The sequence below is a fragment of the Cetorhinus maximus genome, chromosome 14 (genome assembly GCF_964194155.1).
Source record: "Cetorhinus maximus chromosome 14, sCetMax3.hap1.1, whole genome shotgun sequence".
Lineage (NCBI taxonomy): Eukaryota > Metazoa > Chordata > Chondrichthyes > Lamniformes > Cetorhinidae > Cetorhinus > Cetorhinus maximus.
Genome location: NC_135892.1, coordinates 98,189,887 through 98,208,299, shown reverse-complemented (window position 1 = coordinate 98,208,299; position 18,413 = coordinate 98,189,887). Strand labels below are relative to the sequence as shown.

General features: G+C 39.1%; 1 protein-coding gene across 1 annotated transcript in view; it reads right to left on the bottom strand.

Moving 5' to 3' along the window:
* cebpz (CCAAT enhancer binding protein zeta) overlaps positions 1–18,413 on the bottom strand; it is a 32,310-nt gene that overhangs the window by 8,775 nt on the left and 5,122 nt on the right. The window contains exons 3-9 of the mRNA XM_078557298.1: positions 15,945–16,176; positions 14,813–15,044; positions 14,271–14,359; positions 8,403–8,456; positions 7,730–7,832; positions 2,030–2,098; positions 1,309–1,375 (exon numbers count right to left, since the gene is read on the bottom strand). Of these exons, the coding sequence (XP_078413424.1) occupies positions 1,309–1,375; positions 2,030–2,098; positions 7,730–7,832; positions 8,403–8,456; positions 14,271–14,359; positions 14,813–15,044; positions 15,945–16,176 (846 nt within the window). The remainder of the gene's footprint in view (positions 1–1,308; positions 1,376–2,029; positions 2,099–7,729; positions 7,833–8,402; positions 8,457–14,270; positions 14,360–14,812; positions 15,045–15,944; positions 16,177–18,413) is intronic.

Below are 18,413 nucleotides of genomic sequence, written 5' to 3'. Positions count from 1 at the left end.
GGGCTGGAAAATCCCGGCCCTAGTCTCTAAATTCAACCTACCCCAGCTAAAACTATAGTTTAAGTAATAGGCATATGTTAAAAAATAGCTGCCAAACCTTTGTTGTGCATGGTAGTCACAGTTTCTATTACTGGAGTTAAAAACTTACAGAAATTAAAATAACTATATGTTCTTAAAATAAGAAGCTTTCTAATCAGACCATCTTTGTACACTGCTTCATTAAACATCCTGAATCTGTACTTCAAGGTGTGGTTCAGCAGAATAAAGCATTGTAAAATGAGACTGAAACCCAGAACATAACCTGCCACTTGAGACAACCATTTTGGAAGAAATATCAAGATTTGTTACTCGTTGTACTGTGGCAAGAATAGGCAAAAAATGCTGGCCTTGCCAGCAACACCCACATTCCATGAACAAATAAAAACACAAAATAAGGTCGTAGTGCATTACCTCAATTTTATACCAATTTGTATTCTCCCATAGTAAATAAACCAACGATTGACAAGCATCAAACTCTATACTCGTCTCTGTATATATACCCGTTTATTAAGATTTACCAACTTCAGTTACTGAATGACCTAACCATATTCCCAACAACTTGCATTTTACTATGTTAAAGGTGCAATATAAATGTCCCAAGGTGCTTCACAGGAGTGTAATTAGTCAAAATAAATTTGCACCAAGAGGGAAACATCAGGACAGGTAACCAAAAGCTTGGTCAAAGGGATAAATTTCAAGGAATGATGTAAGAAGGGAAAAAGGAGAGGATTACTGAGGCCCAGACAATCGAAAGTAAGCCCATCAATGGTGAAGAGAATACACCCAATAGAAGGCTGTGGCCATGGAGAGATTTGCCAACAAGATGTCAGATTCTACATGTTCACTGATGACATGTTTTCAGCTGTCTTCAAGGAGCAACGTGCAGTTAAGAAAAAAGAGGGGGCCAAAGACAGATCCTAGTGAGACACCAGAGATAACAGTGTGGGAATGGGAAGACAAGTCACTACATGAGATGCTCTAGTCGCAACCAGATAGATAAGATTGGAACCAAACGAGGGCAGTCACACTCAGCCAGACACCGGAAGAGAGGCTACAAATCAAGAACAGTGAGGAGGGAAAGTGCACACTGATCACAGTCTTTTCAACTGTGCTTTTGGTTTCGCCCATTGTTCCTTGTAAAGCATGCTAGGATTTTAGTCTTGTGAAGAGCTACATAAATGTGCGCTATTGTGTACTAATTGATCCTTGTCAAGTACATACAATTGCATGAGTTTTAATAAGTTCCAAATGCTACAAAATAACTCTTACCTGTGGAAAAATATTTCATCCACTGGGATCTGGCTCTCCTCACGTTCAATAAACTTCTGACTATTCACTGTAAACATTATAAACCGTATCAATATTAACAAATCTGTAAAGTTCCATTTCAGACCTAGGACTACAAGCTAACGATTTAAATTCTGGAATAAAAAACACCAGAATGAGGCTTCATTTGCCATCTTTGAATAAAACATGATTTAAAGAGTTTAGCAGTGGCTTTAAAGATGAAGATGATAATAGATGAAACATATTAGACTGCTAATATGCTTATTCCATGCAACAAAACTAAAACTTAATCCATGTAGTTTCAGAAACATCTTAAGTGGTCTTTTTTTATATTCCCCAGCTAAAATCAGTTAAGTCAAAACAGACCAGTAACCTCCTTGATCTGCATCACTCAGCACCACACCACAGTGCACCTGCCTACCAAGCTACTGGGGCAGCTGGTCATTTAATCCATTTACAGGATTAAATCAGTAGAAAATATTGGCACTCGGTAGGACAACCGAACTATAATAAAAAGCTTAGTACAAATCATCATAAAATGATGAAATGATGTTACTGAGCTCTGTTGTGCAAAGTCTTTGAATAGAAACAGCTGTAAGAGAAAATAAAAGTACGTTTTCAAAATGCATTAGGACTAATATGCTTAAGGCAAGGTTGATCACTGTATTCCATTGCTGCAATTACTGTTTGTTTCATTAATTACCTGGCAGGTTGCGCACATCATTCAGCAGAAGTTTCTGTTTAGGTTGCATCACAATACTGTCAGTGTTTCCTGCAAAAAGAAAAAGACCTTTTGTCAAAAGACTCATCTACATTGAAGAATGTAATCAAATGTACATATGAAGATGAATGACAATAAAAGATCAACTGGCCCATCAAGCCTATACCATCATGGTGTAACTAATGTGCACAATGACCTATAACCTAACCACAAACAAGCCAAGGGACCTCCTGGGAAAGATAAAAAAAACCTGTAGGATGATATAAAAAATTGTTCTTTTTTTGAGAGGAACTTCCGAGACAAGATAAAACACTTGGTGAGAAAGAAAAAGAGAATGTGCATTAGGCTTCAAAATAGCAAGCCAATTGGACAAAGTCTTTTGCAAGCACAAGTGCTTCAAGGATATAAACTTTCACAAAAACCAAGAGAGAATTGTAAAAATTGATTGTGTAAAATCTATGGGATCTATAACAAAAAATTATTACTATGCAATGTCATTTTAAGTCACTAGAGTGAACTCCATTATTCTCATAATTGCAGAGCTTCTGGTAGATGGAACAGGGCACTGCATTGCACAAATCCTTGCAAGGACAAAATTCATAGTGCGGTCACAGTCTCGTTAGATTTGCACATTAAGAAGTGTTCATACCATTCCTTAGTTGTATTGCGTACACATTCCCCTGTATGGTTACAGGTCATCTTGTACTATAGACAAACGCCATTATTTTCCAGTGTCAATAATTACTTTCATCAATACTCAGATGGCCACAGACACAAATGCAAATCAGATACTGGGTATGTTTCTGACCAATTTATCATAGAATGGCAACAGTACACAGAGGCCAATCAGCCAGTCACATCTGTGACAGCTTTTGGGGACAGCAACTGGGCTAGACTTAGTGGCTTGGAGAAAAGCATGCAGGAAACAGTCCATTTGACTCTACTGCCCTTGGTCCTAGCAGCTGAACTAGAACATAATGTCAGAGATGTTTACAAGTTCATATTACGTATCAAAAAACCCCCAAAAGTCACTTTTATATAAAAGAAAGGCTTGCAGTTATATAGCACTTTCACAATCACTGGTTGTCTCAAAACACTTTACAACCAATGAAGTACTTTGGAAGTGTAATCGCTTCTAATGTAGAAAACGTGGCAGCCGATTTGCACTCAAACTCTCACAAGAAGCAATGTGATAATGACCAGATAACTTGTTTTTTTTTGTGATGTTGCTTGAGGGATAAATATTGACCAGGACACTGGGAATAACTCCCTCTGCTCTTCTTCGAAATAGTGCCGTGGGATCTTTGACATGCTAACAAGCAGGCAAACGGGGCCTCAGTTTAACATCTCATCTGAAAGATGGCACCTCCAACAGGGCAATGCTCCCTCAGTACTGCACTGGAGTGTCAGCCCTGATCTTTTTGCTCAGGCCCTGGAGTGGGACTTGAACCCAGAACCTTATGATTCAGAGGAGTGTGCGCCACCAACTAGGCCACAGCTGAAACAAAACTACATTCAAATCCAATGTTGCATTTTCTAAAGTGAAGCATGCAATCAAAAGTAACTATAGCTATCACAATACTTTAGGACTTAATCTCAAAAGCCAACAATACTGGCCAAATCACTATGCATTTTTTGAGTGCTCTTTTAGTGGTACTTACAACTCAATTCTTTTTACAAATATAAAAAATTAATCTGGTAGTTTGATCACACATATACAAAACCTATCCTAGCGTTACACAACATTCATAATGGGGGCTTGTAGGGTTTTTCTGAATAAAAAAATTAAAATTAAGGATTCCTCATCTGTATGTATTTTGTGAATTTATGGACCCAATTTTTCATGATTTTCCTGCCAATGTGCAGTCAGGTCCACTCATTCATATTATAGACCAAAACATGTTGGATCCTTCATTTTAATTACTATCAGTCTTTTGAGACCCGTCAATTCAGATCAGGGAGTCACAAGCTTAATGATTAATCAACATATGCTTGGGTTTAGTCAGTAAGTGCCTCTGTTGAAATAAAAATTAGGATCATTTTTGTTCTTGGCTCAACCCAATAAATACTTTTTGTTAATCAATACAAGGACATGATACACTGATTTATAAGGACAAGGGAGTTATTCAATATAGTGCACAATGCATTATTTTGATAAACTGAAGTTAAGTCCCTTTGAGCCCAGAAAAAATTTAATTGTAAACCAAACAGAGGTTCAGATTCTTCAGAGTTTAACTGTTATTTGGTCAGGAACCTGAATGCATATGTAAGGTTTAGGTTCCAAGGCAGAAGCAGCTAGCATTATATTACTGGTTTTCTTTAAGATCAATCTGTATCTGTAACAAAAGTGTGATGCCTGAATGTGATGAACAACACCTGTGCTAGATGTAAGATTTTTACATATGTTAGCAGATCACCTGTGATGGACTGTTTTACAATAAGAAATTAAATACAGGTTCAAATGGGCCAGAGTTTTGTACTTGTCTGGTCAGGGATCTTTTAAAGTTGGAATGTATTTGACAATCTCAGTTTGCAGCTCAGAATGACTTATAATATTCTCAAGACTGTAGGTCAGAACTCGGCATAAAATGTTTGGGTTTCTTTGTTTTGTTTTAGGTATGATTACAAAGATTATTTTCAAAGTTGCATGGTCTAAACACTGAGACCTATGTTAATATGTATTTTGTCTTAGTTAAGGACATTCTTTATTTAATTCCAAGTAACTAGCTTTGTAAACTTAACTAACAGAAACTAACTACAACAAAAAGTTACAATAGATTTGTCTACACTTAAGTGTGACACGGAAGGAAATGCACATATCTATTATTATTACATTATATACAAAAATAGCAAAACACAAGAGTATGCAACTCTCCTTGATGTTTTATTATTTGATCTGATTTTGACAGGTTATGTTTACTATAGGCCTCCTTTTTACTTGTAGGAGCTCTCATTCCAGATGCTGATTAACCATGCATTTTATGTCCTCCTCCTCCTTCAGGTATCATGCCCTAAGGTGTTTACAACACAGACCTCCATTGGATTTGTCCATGATTATGGATGGCAATCACTGCAGTACTTATGCTTGATATCACCTGATATCACACATACTGGAAGGGTTTACAGGCTAATTAACCTGCTTGGCCACATTATGAACGCACCTTCCGTGAGCATCAAGTCCTGAAATGGGACTTGAACCTGGAGTGTCTGACTCAGAGGTAGGGACGCTACCATTGCACCACAAGACCTCCCCACAGAATGACTGAAAGGTTAGTCAGGAGAAGAAAGGAATTAGAGTATGAGAGGAATCTAGCAAGAAATGTAAAAATGGATAGCAAAGATTTCTACAGGTATTTAAACAAGAAAAGAGTAGGTAAAGTGAGTGTTCGTCCTTTAGAGAATGAGAATGGGGAAAATGAACAAATATTTTGCTTCTGTCTTTACTATAGAGGATATAAAAAACATACCAGTAACAGCTATAAATCAGGAAGTGGAGGGGAAGGAGGAACTTGGTTAAATTACAATCACTAAAGAATCAGTACTGAGCAAAGTGATGGAGCTGCAGGCTGACAAGTCTCCAGATCCAGATGGACTTCATCCTAGGGTCCTAAAGGACATGGCTAATAAGGTAGTAGATGCGTTGACGTTAATTTTCCAAAATTCCCTATATCATGGAAAGGTTTCATCAGATTGGAAAGTAGTAAATATAACCCCTCTATTCAAGAGAGGGAGGTAGAAACAGGAAACTACAGGCCAGTTAGCTTGATGACTGGGAAGAGTCAGCATGGTTTTCTGAAAGGAAAATCATGTTTAACCAATTTATTAGAGTTCTTTGAAGGAGTAACATGTGCTGTGGACAGAGGGGAGCCTGTAGTCATACTGTACTTGGATTTCCAGAAGGTATTTGATAAAGTGCCATATCAAAGGTTATTGCGGAAAGTAAAAGTTCATGATGCAGGGGGTAACATATTAGCCTGGATAGAGGATCGGCCGGTTGGCAGAAAACAGAGTATGCATAAATGGGTCTTTGTCCGATTGGCAGGATATGACTAGTGGAGTCCCGCAGGGGTCTGTGCTGGGGTCTCAACCTTTTACAATTTACATCAAGGGATGAGGGGAGCGAAGGCATGGTAGCTAAATTTGTAGATTACACAAAGATAGATAGGAAAGTATGCTGTGAAGAAAACATAAGGACTTTGCAGACGGACATAGATAAGTGAGTGGGCAAAAATCTGGCAGATGAGAAAATTGGAATTGGGTCAAACAGTTCATAGAGTTGAATGTATGAATGAAAGAGTGGTGTGGAGACAGGAGTTTTGATTCATGGGGTATTGGCACCTTGGAGAGATTATTTTTGTGTTTTATTCTTCCCTCAGTCTAGGATGTATATATGGGGAGATGGAGTGAGTGGATGAAGAGAAAATAACCAAAGGAGCTTTCTTTATATTATAAACCAGGGGACACAGATTCAAGATAAGTGGCAGAAGGTGTAGAGGGGACATGAGGAAGAACTTTTTCACGCAGAGGGTAGTGGGTGTCTGGAATTCCCTGCCCAAGTTGATGGTAGAGGCAGAAACTCTAAACTCTTTTAAAAAGTACCTGGATCTGCACCGTAAATGCTGTAAGCTGCAGGGCTATGGGCCAGGTGCAGGAAGGTGGGATTAGAAAGGGCACCTGGGTGTCCTCGGGCTGGCATGGACAAGATGGGCTGAATGGCCTCCTTCTGTGCTGTAACTATTCTATGGTTCTATGGAGTATAACGTGGGAAAATGTGAAGTTGTTCGCTTTGCTTTTTTAAAAATTCTTCCTGCCAGAGTATCACTTAAATGGAGAATGACTGCAGAATTCCGAGGTGCAAAGGGATATTGGTGTTCTCATGCACGAGTCACAAAAAGTTAGTATGCAGGTACAGCATGTAATCAAAAAGACTAATGGAATGCTATCCTTTATTACGAGAGGAACTGAACATAAAAGTAAGGATGTTATGCTTCAGTTATACAGGGCATTGGTGAGACTGCATCTCAAATACTGTATGCAGTTTTGGTCTCCTTATTTAAGGAAGGATGTAATTGCGTTGGAGGTGGTTCACAGGAGGTTTACTTGATTGATACCTGGTGTGAGCAGGTTGTCTTATGAGGATACGTTGGACAGGCTGGACTTGTTTCCACTGGAGTTCAGAAGAGTGAAGGGTGACTTGATTGAAGTATACAAGATCCTGAATGGTCTTGACAAGGTGGACATGGAAAAGACGTTTCCTCTTCTGGGGGAGTCCAGAATTAGGGGGGGCACTGTTTTACAATGAGGGGTCGTCCTTATAGGACAGAAATTAGGTTTTTTTTGTCTCAGAGGCTTGTGCATCTTTGAAACTCTCTGCCTCAGAAGGCAGTGGAAGTGGGGTCACTAAATATTTTTAAAGGCAGATTCTTGTTAGGCAAGGGAATCAAAGGTTATCAGGGACAGATGGGAATGTCGAACTCGAAACACAAACAGATCAGCCATGATCTCGAGGGGCTGAATGGCCTACTTCTGTTCCTATTTCGTATGTTACAAATTATTTAATGACACATTGAGGGATTTTGTTCAAGAAAGTACTTGTAGAGTAATTTGGAAAATGTATAAATTTTGCAATGAGATATAAAATGCTAGTTTCTTTTGTAAAACAATAACAAAGACAGAGCCTACCTTTGCCTTTGTGCTGTTTGGGGTTCCTGTACACAAAACGGTCAAGAAATCTTATTAATGTGAAATCCTGCAGAGGGTCTCCGGAATATTGGATTTGGTCACCCTAACAGAAGTCATACAAGCAACAAGTTTATTTTTTCCAACTCACAACAGATACTATTTTCATAAATCCCATGAAATATTTAAAGTAACAAGTGGGTAACGTTCATAAAATTGGTTTAAAGAGAAAACTGGTACCCAACAAACCATATTTATAGAAATCATTATAAAGCTGTTTAAAGAATGAACAGATCCATCAAAAATCTCTAAACAAATCTGTGGGAGAAGGGAAAAGGGGATAGACTACTATTGCTGGCAGTGATCTTGGGCCACAGAAGGAATATATCATACAAGATTCCCACTCCTGACCACTGTCCAGTGATCCTTAATGAAAGGATATATATAAACTGGATTGGACTTGACTGCTTCGGTGACCTATGGAACTGTACCTCACAATAAGAATAATATTGAAGGGGGTGAAGAAATATTGATGTGACAAATTAGCAACTGTAACAACTACTCCAGGTGTCTTTTTGCAAGGAAATTCCAAATTTAAAAGAAAGTAATTGAAGAACTACTTTGTTGGGGAAAGAGATAAAAACAACAAACCTCACGATGCATTTATGTATCTTACCTGCAGGATAGTTGTTGCAAAGAGTGCCACTGATGGGTGGAAATGTTCACTCAACTGGGAAGAAACAACAAAATTTAATGAATGCAAATAAGCATTAGGACAAACTTTTCATACTTCTAGAAAACCTTGCCCTGTTCGTGTATATTTAGAAACAGCTTTCTCAACATTTAAATAAAAACACGTTAAAAACTTCATAAATAAGGTAAATACCCATGTTATTTATGCTTCAATGGATATATTTGGTGACTTCTGCAAAACCATCTTTCCTGTACCTAAAACTCTTATCACTAAAGTTCAGAAACAGGATCCTGATGAGCACATGACATAATGAGTAACCTGGATGGAAAGAGTGTAGGAAGAAGGCAGAGTGGGGGATAGGATCCTAAAAGAGTGGTTTAAAAAAAAACTATATAACAGAGCACCAAGGACAGTGCGTTGCAGAATGGCGGGGTCTAGATCCATCCCAGCTTCTACCAGATCTTGTACAAGCAAATTCAGGGCAGAAGAGGAACAAGGAAATCATCCAGTCCCCTGGCCAACATTTACTCCTTAGCCAATACCACAAAAATAGTGTTCCCAGGTATCTGCTGCCCTTGTCCTTCTAGATGATAGTGGTCATGAGTTTGTAAGGTGCTGCCTAAGCAGCCTTGGTGAGTTTCTGCAGTGCATCTTGTGGATGGTACACACTGCTGCCACTGTACGTTGGTGGTGGGAGGGTGTGAATCTTTGTGGATGAGGTGTCAATCAAGCAAGCTGCTTTGTCTTGGATGGTGTCAAGCGTCTTGAGTGTTGTTGGAGCTGCACTCATCCAGGAAAGTGAAGAGTATTCCATTACACCCCTGACTTGTGCCGTGTAGATGGCGGACAGGCTCTGGGGAATCAGGAGATGAGTTACTCGCCACAGGATTCCGAGCCTCTGACCTGCTCTTGTAGCCACGGTATTCTAGTCAACAGTAACCCCCCAGGATGTTGATAGTGGGGAATGCAACAATGGTAATGCCATTGAATGTCAGTTAAATGATGGTTAGATTCTCTCTTGTTGGAGATAGTCATTGTCTAGCACTTGTGTGGCGTGAATGTTACTTGCCACCAGTCAACCCAAGCCAGGATATTGTCTAGGTCTTGCAGCATTCGGACATGGACTGCTTCAGTATCTCAGTAGTCGAGAATGGTGCTAAACACTGTGCAATCATCAGCAAACATGATGGAACAAAGGTCATTGACACAAAGATTGGCTGGGTGGTTAACAGTGAGGTTGAGTGTCTTGGGCTACAGGAAGATATAGACAGGATGGTCAAATGGGCAGATAAGTGGCAGATGGAATTTAACCTTGAAAAGTGTGAGGTGATACACTTTGGAAGGAGTAGTTTGACAAGGAAGTTTTCAATGAACGGCATGACACTAGGAAATTCTGAGGAACAAAGGGACCTTGGCGTGTGTGTCCATAGATCTCTGAAGGCAGAGGGGCATGTTAGTGGGGTGGTGAAAAAGGCATATGGGACACTTGCCTTTATCAATCAAGGCATAGATTACAAAAGTAGGGAGGTCATGTTGGAGTTGTATAGAACCTTAGGTGAGGCCACAGCTGGAGTACTGTCTGCAGTTCTGGTCGCCACATTATAGGAAGGATGTGATTGCACTGGAGGGGGTGCAGAGGAGATTCACCAGTATGTTGCCTGGGATGAAACATTTAAGTTATGAAGAGAGGTTGGATAGACTTGGGTTGTTTTCGTTGGAGCAGAGAAGACTGAGGGGCAACCTGTTCGAGGTGTACAAGATTATGAGGGGCATGGACAGGGTGGATAGGGAGCAGCTGATCCCCTTAGTTGAAGGGTCAGTCATAAGGGGACATAAGTTCAAGGTGAGGAGCAGGAGGTTTAAGGGGGGATGTGAGGAAAAACTTTTTTTACCCAGAGGGTGGTGACGGTTTGGAATGCACTGCCTGGGAGGGTGGTGGAGGCGGGTTGCCTCACATCCTTTAAAAAATACCTGGATGAGCACTTGGCACGTCATAACATTCAAGGCTATGGGCCAAGTGCTGGTAAATGGGATTAGGTAGGTAGGTCAGGTGTTTCTCACATGTCAGTGCAGACTCGATGAGCTGAAGGGCCTCTTCGGCACTGTGAGATTCTGTTAAATAGCTGAAGATGGTTGGGCCTAGAACACTACCTGAGGAATTCCTGCAGTGATGACTTGGAACTGAGATGATTGCCCTCCAACAACCACAACCATCTTCCTTTGTGCTAGGTATTACTCCAATCAGCAGAGTTTTCCCCTTGATTCACATTGACTGCAATTTTCCTCGGGCTCCTTGATGCCACACTCAGTCAAATGCTGCCTTGATGTCAGGGGCAGTCACACTCACCTCACCTCTGGAGTTCAGCTCTTTTGATCCATGTTTGAACCAAGACTGTAATGAGGTCAGAAGCTGAGTGACCCTGCCGGAACCCAAACTGAGCATCAGTGAGCAAGTTATGGCTAAGCTTGATAGCACTGTTGATGACCCCTTCCATCATTTTGCTGATGGTTGAGATTAGACTGATGAGGCGGTAATTGGCTGGGTTGGATTTGTCCTGCTTTTTGTGTACAGGACATACCTGGGCAATTTTCCACATTGCCAGGTAGATGCCGGTGTTGTATGTATGTGTACCAGACCTTTACACTACACCTCCTCTCCCCACCAAGTCTTTATCCAAAATATTTCAAGTTATTCTAATTTACTCCATATGTTTACATCATTATTGCTACTCCATCTCCCCACTTCAAGTCTCTGAGTTCATAGGTTCAGGCGGTCTGGATGATTTATAACCCTTGTCTTATAACCCTTCCATATCTCGTTCTCACTACCATCGGAGAAGTGGTAGGCTTGGTCGCTGCAGTTAAATTTTGTTGATTTGGAGGTTGTTCTGGCATCTGGGTATCCTTTCATCTTTTTCTATTCCTTGGTATTGAACCACTCTGTTGATTCGGCAGTTGTGACAATAGTCATGTCAATGGACATGAAAAGAAATCAAAGCTTTGGTATCAAAACTTAATTTTTTTATTTCTTTAAAATTATTTTTAAAATAAACTTTTGCTGAACTTCAAAATAGCTGCTACAGGTCACATGACAAGATTGGCCATCTGTTCTGGAAGCTTCCAGAGACTTTTTTTTTAATTCATTCACGGGATGTGGGCTTGCTGGCTGGGCCAGCATTTATTGCTCATCCCTAGTTGCCCTTGAGAAGGTGGTGGTGAGCTCCCTTCTTGAACCACTGCTCATTCAGCTCAGCAACAACGCTGGCAAGTTGAGTTGTTTTTGTTTCAGAGTTATCTACGGAACTAGACTTTGCCCGGGCTTCAGTTCTTTTCAGAATCTTTCTCCCATGGTCACTGACTGCTTCTTAGATTCTTTCAATTCATTCATTAGATCTTCAATCTGTTCTGCAGAATTCACCTTTTCAAGTCTGGATTTGCTCTTTCATGCTGCACATCTCATCCTTCATGTTGTTTGGATTGGACTAAAGTTCAAGAAGTTCATCAATTTTAGTTGTTAATTCTGCTTTCAAGCAACTGTTCTGATTCATCAGCAATCCCTTCTCCTGTTCCCCAGCATATTACACAATGTTTACTAGAGACCTCTGATGCTTGAAGTTCAAGTTTTAATTGAAGATCCATTTTTGTTGAATTTGTTTCTACAAGTTCCTCATTTAAGTGTTTCAAGTCCTCTTTCAAATGTTCTACTTCCTATGAGTGACATTCCAGTGTTTTCATTAATTCTCCTTTTTCCTTATCAAACACATCTTTCGTACGTGAAAGTTAATTCTCTACACTGATCAGCTTTTCCTTGGCAGAGTATAATTCTTCTGTGCTATTATTCAAGCTCACATTCTATAACTGTGCTTCTGCTGTTTTTGAGACTCTTCATGCTCTTTTGTGAGAACTACTTTCTCTTGCCATTCTAGGTTCCTGATTTTCAACTCTTAATATATTTCCTTGGAAATGTAATGTTTTTGCAAGTTTTCGTACAAATGTCTAACCATTTTTTTCAGCTCTGTAGACTCTTTCTTGTACCTCTGTGACACTTCAAAACTTTGTTTGCTCAGATTTTGAACAGTTTGGTTCAATGGCGTCTTTACTGTCTCATGTGCTTCCAATGGTATATACTCAGCTGGAATCTTGAGTTTCAAATCTTCCAATTCAGTTCTGATATAAATATTTCCCAACACTATTTAATCTTCCTTTTGCAGGATTTTTTTATTTTGGGTTTCATCAGATAGCTTTCCTTCATTCACAGCCTGTTTCTTGCTCTGCATTACCTGAACTGCAACAGCTGGAGACAATGTGTTGGGATTTCCAAGATATATTTTTGATACTTCCAGGAAGTTCCCTGCCTCTCTGGTGCCCTCGTGTGGTTTACTTGAGTATTGTCTTTTTCTCTTTCGGCACTTCACTAGGGGTTTTCTGTGCCACTTTTTAAACTCGGCGCTCTCCAAAACCTGAAGATTGAAATACTAAAGGCCTTTGATTAATATTTTATTGAAGCTGTTTGAGGATTCATTAAGGCACTGCATTAGGATTACTTCATCAGCAAGTTCACCAAATCAGTATAAAAAGGTATTAATCTGGACATTTTCTGACTTTTTACTTAGACCTGGTTTTCTCCAGTAATTTAAAAATTCTCATCTCCAGGATGTCCAATTTTCTTTTAGGTTTGGCCCTTGGATAAGTCCAAACTGATCTGGAAGTTAGATTTTTGATCCATGGTTAAAAAATTTTAAAGTGTGGGTTCAGCTTTAAAAAGTTGCTGAAGTCCAAGATGCCGTTGCTATTCGTTTAAAGACAAAGGGTTTACCTGGGCTTGCCAGTTTTGGCGGGCTCCCGCTCCAATGACACCTGTACTCAGCCTTGAAAAAAATGTTTAAACAATGGCTGCTTGGATCGACTAGCTGTAGACTTCTCCATTTCAGCACTTTGCTTTAGGGTTGCGCAAGCATTGAATCCTGGCCTTTTCTGATCTCTACAGCCAGTTCTTTAGTTGCGATTCTTCAGAATTAATTAATTATTTTTCCCTTTTTGGACCGAGCCCAGGTGCTGATTCGGGAATGTGGTTTTTACACAGCAATTTCTGACCACTGAACTATTTAAAAGTTTATCAGGACATGCTGTATCCTAGAATTTAAAAGTTTTAACTCACCCCTTCTAGGTCTGCTGACTCTGCACGCTGGGAACTGAAGCTGGACTTCCCAAGGATCCTATGGAGTCTTCTGCTACAATGAAGAATTTTAAATTTCTGCTTTCAGCTTCCAAGCCTTTCTTTGGAGCTTTTCCCTGGCAATTTTCCTCTGCACGCCTGCTTCTTGAGCTTTTTTTCAAATTTTCCTTTAGTCTTGCAGAATTTTCGTTTTGCTCTGCATTTTTGTGAGGTTTTGGGTTTTTCCATTTGCTGCCATCATGTTGTAGGGTGTTGGATACCATTTTGTAGGTCTTAATGAAGTCTTCGCAATATTAAATTGGTTAACTGCATCTATTTATTGACTACAAGAACTATGTATACAGTAAAGGGTTCAAGCTGGGAGCTGTCTCCATGCTTTCTTGTTTACACAGCTTTGTCCAACACCAGATGTGAGACATGTGTTCTCTTACATCACTGTATGGGTAGTGCTGTACTCAGTCCCACGATAATCCTATATATGCCAGACCCTTATACCACTGACACCAGCACCAGCTGTGAGGACTTATTTTTAGTTGTTGATTTACACAATTGATGCCAATACAAGTTTTTTTTGATTACACATGAATGATAAAGTACCTAAAGCTTTTTTTTTAAAAAAGAGAAACATTAAATATCAGTTATGTGCAGTGATAATCAGGAAAAATGTATTTTACCTTCTTCAATTCCCAGAGGCCAGTGCAGTCTGCTCCGCAAGCGAGGGGATTCCTGTGGAATGGGTCATAGACTCCCAGAGACTTTCCACCTAAAACAAAGAACAGAGTTTAATAGTATTAGCAGCACTTTGCATAATAGCAACTCATGTCAACAAAGCTCAATTTTTTTTAAAACTGAAACAACAGCCAGCTGTTTGTTTTTTTAAAAAGATACTGTTTGAAATTTAGAAATCAACCTCAACATATAGGATCCCAGGCTTTATAAACAAACAGAGGCATGCAGTACAAAAACAAGGAAGTTATGCAGAATCTTTATGAATCAGTGCTTAGGCCTCAGCTTGAGCAGGCCTCACTAAGAGGGCAAAGGAGACCTCAGTTTAATATCTCATTGCATACAGTAGAGGTTTGGGGAGGTGGGGCTAGGGGAGGAGTGTGTGTGTGAGGGGAAGATTTTCTTGTGTTAGATATAGCAAAATCATGAAAAACAAGCTTGCAATCGAGGAAGTTTTTCCCCACACTGGCCTATCCAAATAGTTTACCACCTTGATTTTTGTGGTGCAACCACGATCCAGATGCTTTTGATTCTGTTTTGCTATTTACAGCAGTATTCTGTACAACCATTTCTTGTCCTTTGGCAGCATCTCCTGTGTCAGGATTTATATATTTTTCCCCTTCATTTTCCGATTTCTTCATCATCTCATCATCAAGATCTTCAAATTTTTCTTCCTCATCACTGTTATCAATATCTTTAAAATGTTCTTCTTCATCCAATTCCTAAACAAAAAATATTTGGCACATATATATAACAAGCAATGCTTTATTCATTGGCATCACAGACATAGTGAGGACATTGTTTATTCTGATGAAACAACTATATCAGTTGTAGAATGTAATATCTGTAGGAATAGAAGGTGGCTGCTACAATGCCATCAATAATTTTTTTCCAACCTCCCCTGAAGGTGCCAGCCCACACTGGAGTTATGGTTCTATAATTGGGGGAGAGGGGGTGGTAGCAGCCTCTAGTATCTCATTGAAGTGGCCTGCCTTTGTTCAGGACATTAGACAGAGTGTCAGTGAGGCACTATTGTCTTGCCAATCTGGTTCTCATCTGTTATTCCTGCACTTCACACTAGGCTTATTTGAGAGCCATCAAGAGTGGAACTCCTGCTAGGCCCCTTGATCTACACTGGAATGCTTCAACAAAAGTCAATGCAGGACAGGAATTGTACCTGGGACTTATACTTAACGCATTAAGCCTCTAGACTATAAGGGGAGCATACTATTTTAGCTTTTAAATTACATAAATCTGTATCCTAGATGAGGATTAAAACACTTGTGCCTGGGATTTTCAGAATTAACCTTCTTAATTATCCCAAGGAGTGACTTCATATTTTCAAATTTTACTTGAACTCCTGCTTCCCAATATACTGAATTTTCCTGGTTTTATCAGATAAAATGACTTTTAAATTTTCAGTCATAATCCAACGCACAATAAATTAGTACTTAAACCTGCAATTGACTTAGAAAACCGAGCTCCACTCATATGTCATTCTGACTGGCACAAAACCTAATGCTGGATAAATCCATAGCAAGGACTGTGAATGACGTCTTTGATATCAATGGGAAAACAATGGTATGAAACACAATGGAATGATATAATAGAGAAAGCAATACCCCATGTTCCTGTAACAGGACTCGGATGCCTGGCTTCAGTTTCAAAATCTCAGAAATAAGATAGAGAGCTCCACACATAAATGCTGGCGTCTGGCCACAAGTGACCTGCAAGATCCGTTTTATAAACGCCTTAACACGATGAAGCACGACGTCAGACTTCAAAGACTTGTACAGCAAATTCAGAAACATGGCTTGCTTAGAACATAATGCCAGTCCTGGATCTAACAGTTTCCTGCATATGAAAGACAGATGAATGAATTTTTTTTTACATCAGATATAGAAATACACAAATGTTTGACTCATGCATATTGAATCACAGAAGAGGCACAGAAGGCCATTTCCTCCCTGCGTCATCAGTGCTAGCTCCACACCTGGAACTATAACAGTAAGTATTGCTGAAAAAAAAGAGGCATGCTATCAAAGCTTTTCGTCTTGCACTCATCAGGATAGCTTGCAAGAAATTACTACTGTAATGGGGGAACAACAATTTATACTGCATAAGAGAATGCTGATTCATTGACAAGTGGACCCTGATTGATGGAAGTGTTGCCATGGAGAATGCAGCATGGAACAGTTAACTGCCTAGCTTTGTTCAAATTCAAATAATAGTATAAAACACATTGGAATGATATAATGAGTGAAACAATACCCTATGTTCCAGTAACAGGACAGGTTAACTCTGATTGGACAAGGCATTGCCCTGGGGAGTGGCTATTCCCTAAGCTTTTGTTTAATTGAAAAAAGTGCAAATTGTGGGCATGTTCCTTAGATCTGCTTAAGTAAGCCACACTGCAAGCCCAACTGACAATCTTAAATTGGTTTTCAGTGTAATTCAGTGAAGCGCTGACCACTTTGATTGGAGTAGCAACTTAGGCAAGAATTTAGAGCTCATGTGAATCTTACCTACCTCATATGTATAGTTCACCCAAACACTAGGTATGCAAACTACTTAAAAGTATAAGGCAAGAATTTAAAAAGAGAAACTATATTTAATGTAACAAAATTTATTTAGTCAGAAAACAAAAAATAGAGATAAAAGCGTTTAGTTTTTGTATATATTTTTCAAAGCATGTTAGTGCAAGTGGGGAATTTTTACATGACAGCCACATACACGAGTTCAGATAATTCAGTTACCAAACTTTATATCATAAAGGTCCCGCCTTTGAATTCAAGCAGTGTTCATGCTTTCAAAAAGAATAAAATTAGTACTTGATGTTAAAATGTGGGGATAAACAGCATACACCTGGGACTGTGCCATTCTTCATAGCTATATGGCAATGGAATGGAACATCAATGTCATACACCATGGAAGACAACCTTCATAGTTACAGAATGTACAGCACAGTAACAGGCTATTTGGCCCAACTAGTCTGCTAAATGCTTCACATGGGCCAGTTTAACTCTGCTTGGATTCAGAGATTAAAATGGGATTGGGCAATCTACTCTTTTTCAGTACATACTCATTTTAGAAGATTAGTGGAAATATAGAGTTCTTAACTTATTTTAGGAATTCAAATCAACTGTCCAAAATACATAGAAGCAAGCAATCAATGGGGAGTCATAAAACATTTAATTTGAGAGAAAATTCTGTGACTACCAGAAGATCCAAAGATAATTATTACACGTATTACCATAACCAGACATAAATAAACACCTCGGTGGTTCCATAATATCGTCTACCTAGGGGAGGGATTATCTGCTCTCTGTTGTTTTACACTGGTGATCTATACTAACAATGGACTTTGTTGGTTTTGGCTCTGTACCAATGGTACCTTGCCATCATACCTTAAATTCATTTCAAGGTAATTATTAAAATTAATTCCAATGCTTTAAATGAATCAAACTAGTAACATAAAATAGATTGCATACCAATGATTGGTAATTTATACAAAAACTGTGATAACATGGTAATTTTACCTCACTTCTTGATTAACCAGCATTCTTCAATTTATACATTCCTGTATATGAATGTCAGATACATCCACATGTTGCATAAGTTAGATGGAGGTAAGCCAAAAACAAATAAAATTAATGAGTTATGACTAATTAATTTTATTCCCATTAAGTCGACAGATTTTACTGTTAGCAAAAAATGCACTTCATCCAAGGTCAGTATGTCTCTTCCAGACCAAATATAGCATGTTGGTGGTGATGGTTTGCTGGAAGCATAAAGACCATTTTATTCTTTCTTACTTTACCTCAGAAGAGCATTCCTACTCCAACAGCTGCTATTTGTCACATCAGCTAAACTTATGCACCCCAAAGTGGAAAGAGGAAGAATAGAAAGAGACTTTGGGGTTCAGATGCAGAGATTAAAATGTCATGGTCAGGTGCGAAGATTAATCCAGTAATTGAACACAAGCTAAGTACAAAGACACTGACTTTACCAATTTTTTCCAACTTGCTGAAGAATATCTTTTTTCTTTTAAAGTAAGAATTGTAATGAATGCTGTTGGAACCCAGTAATTT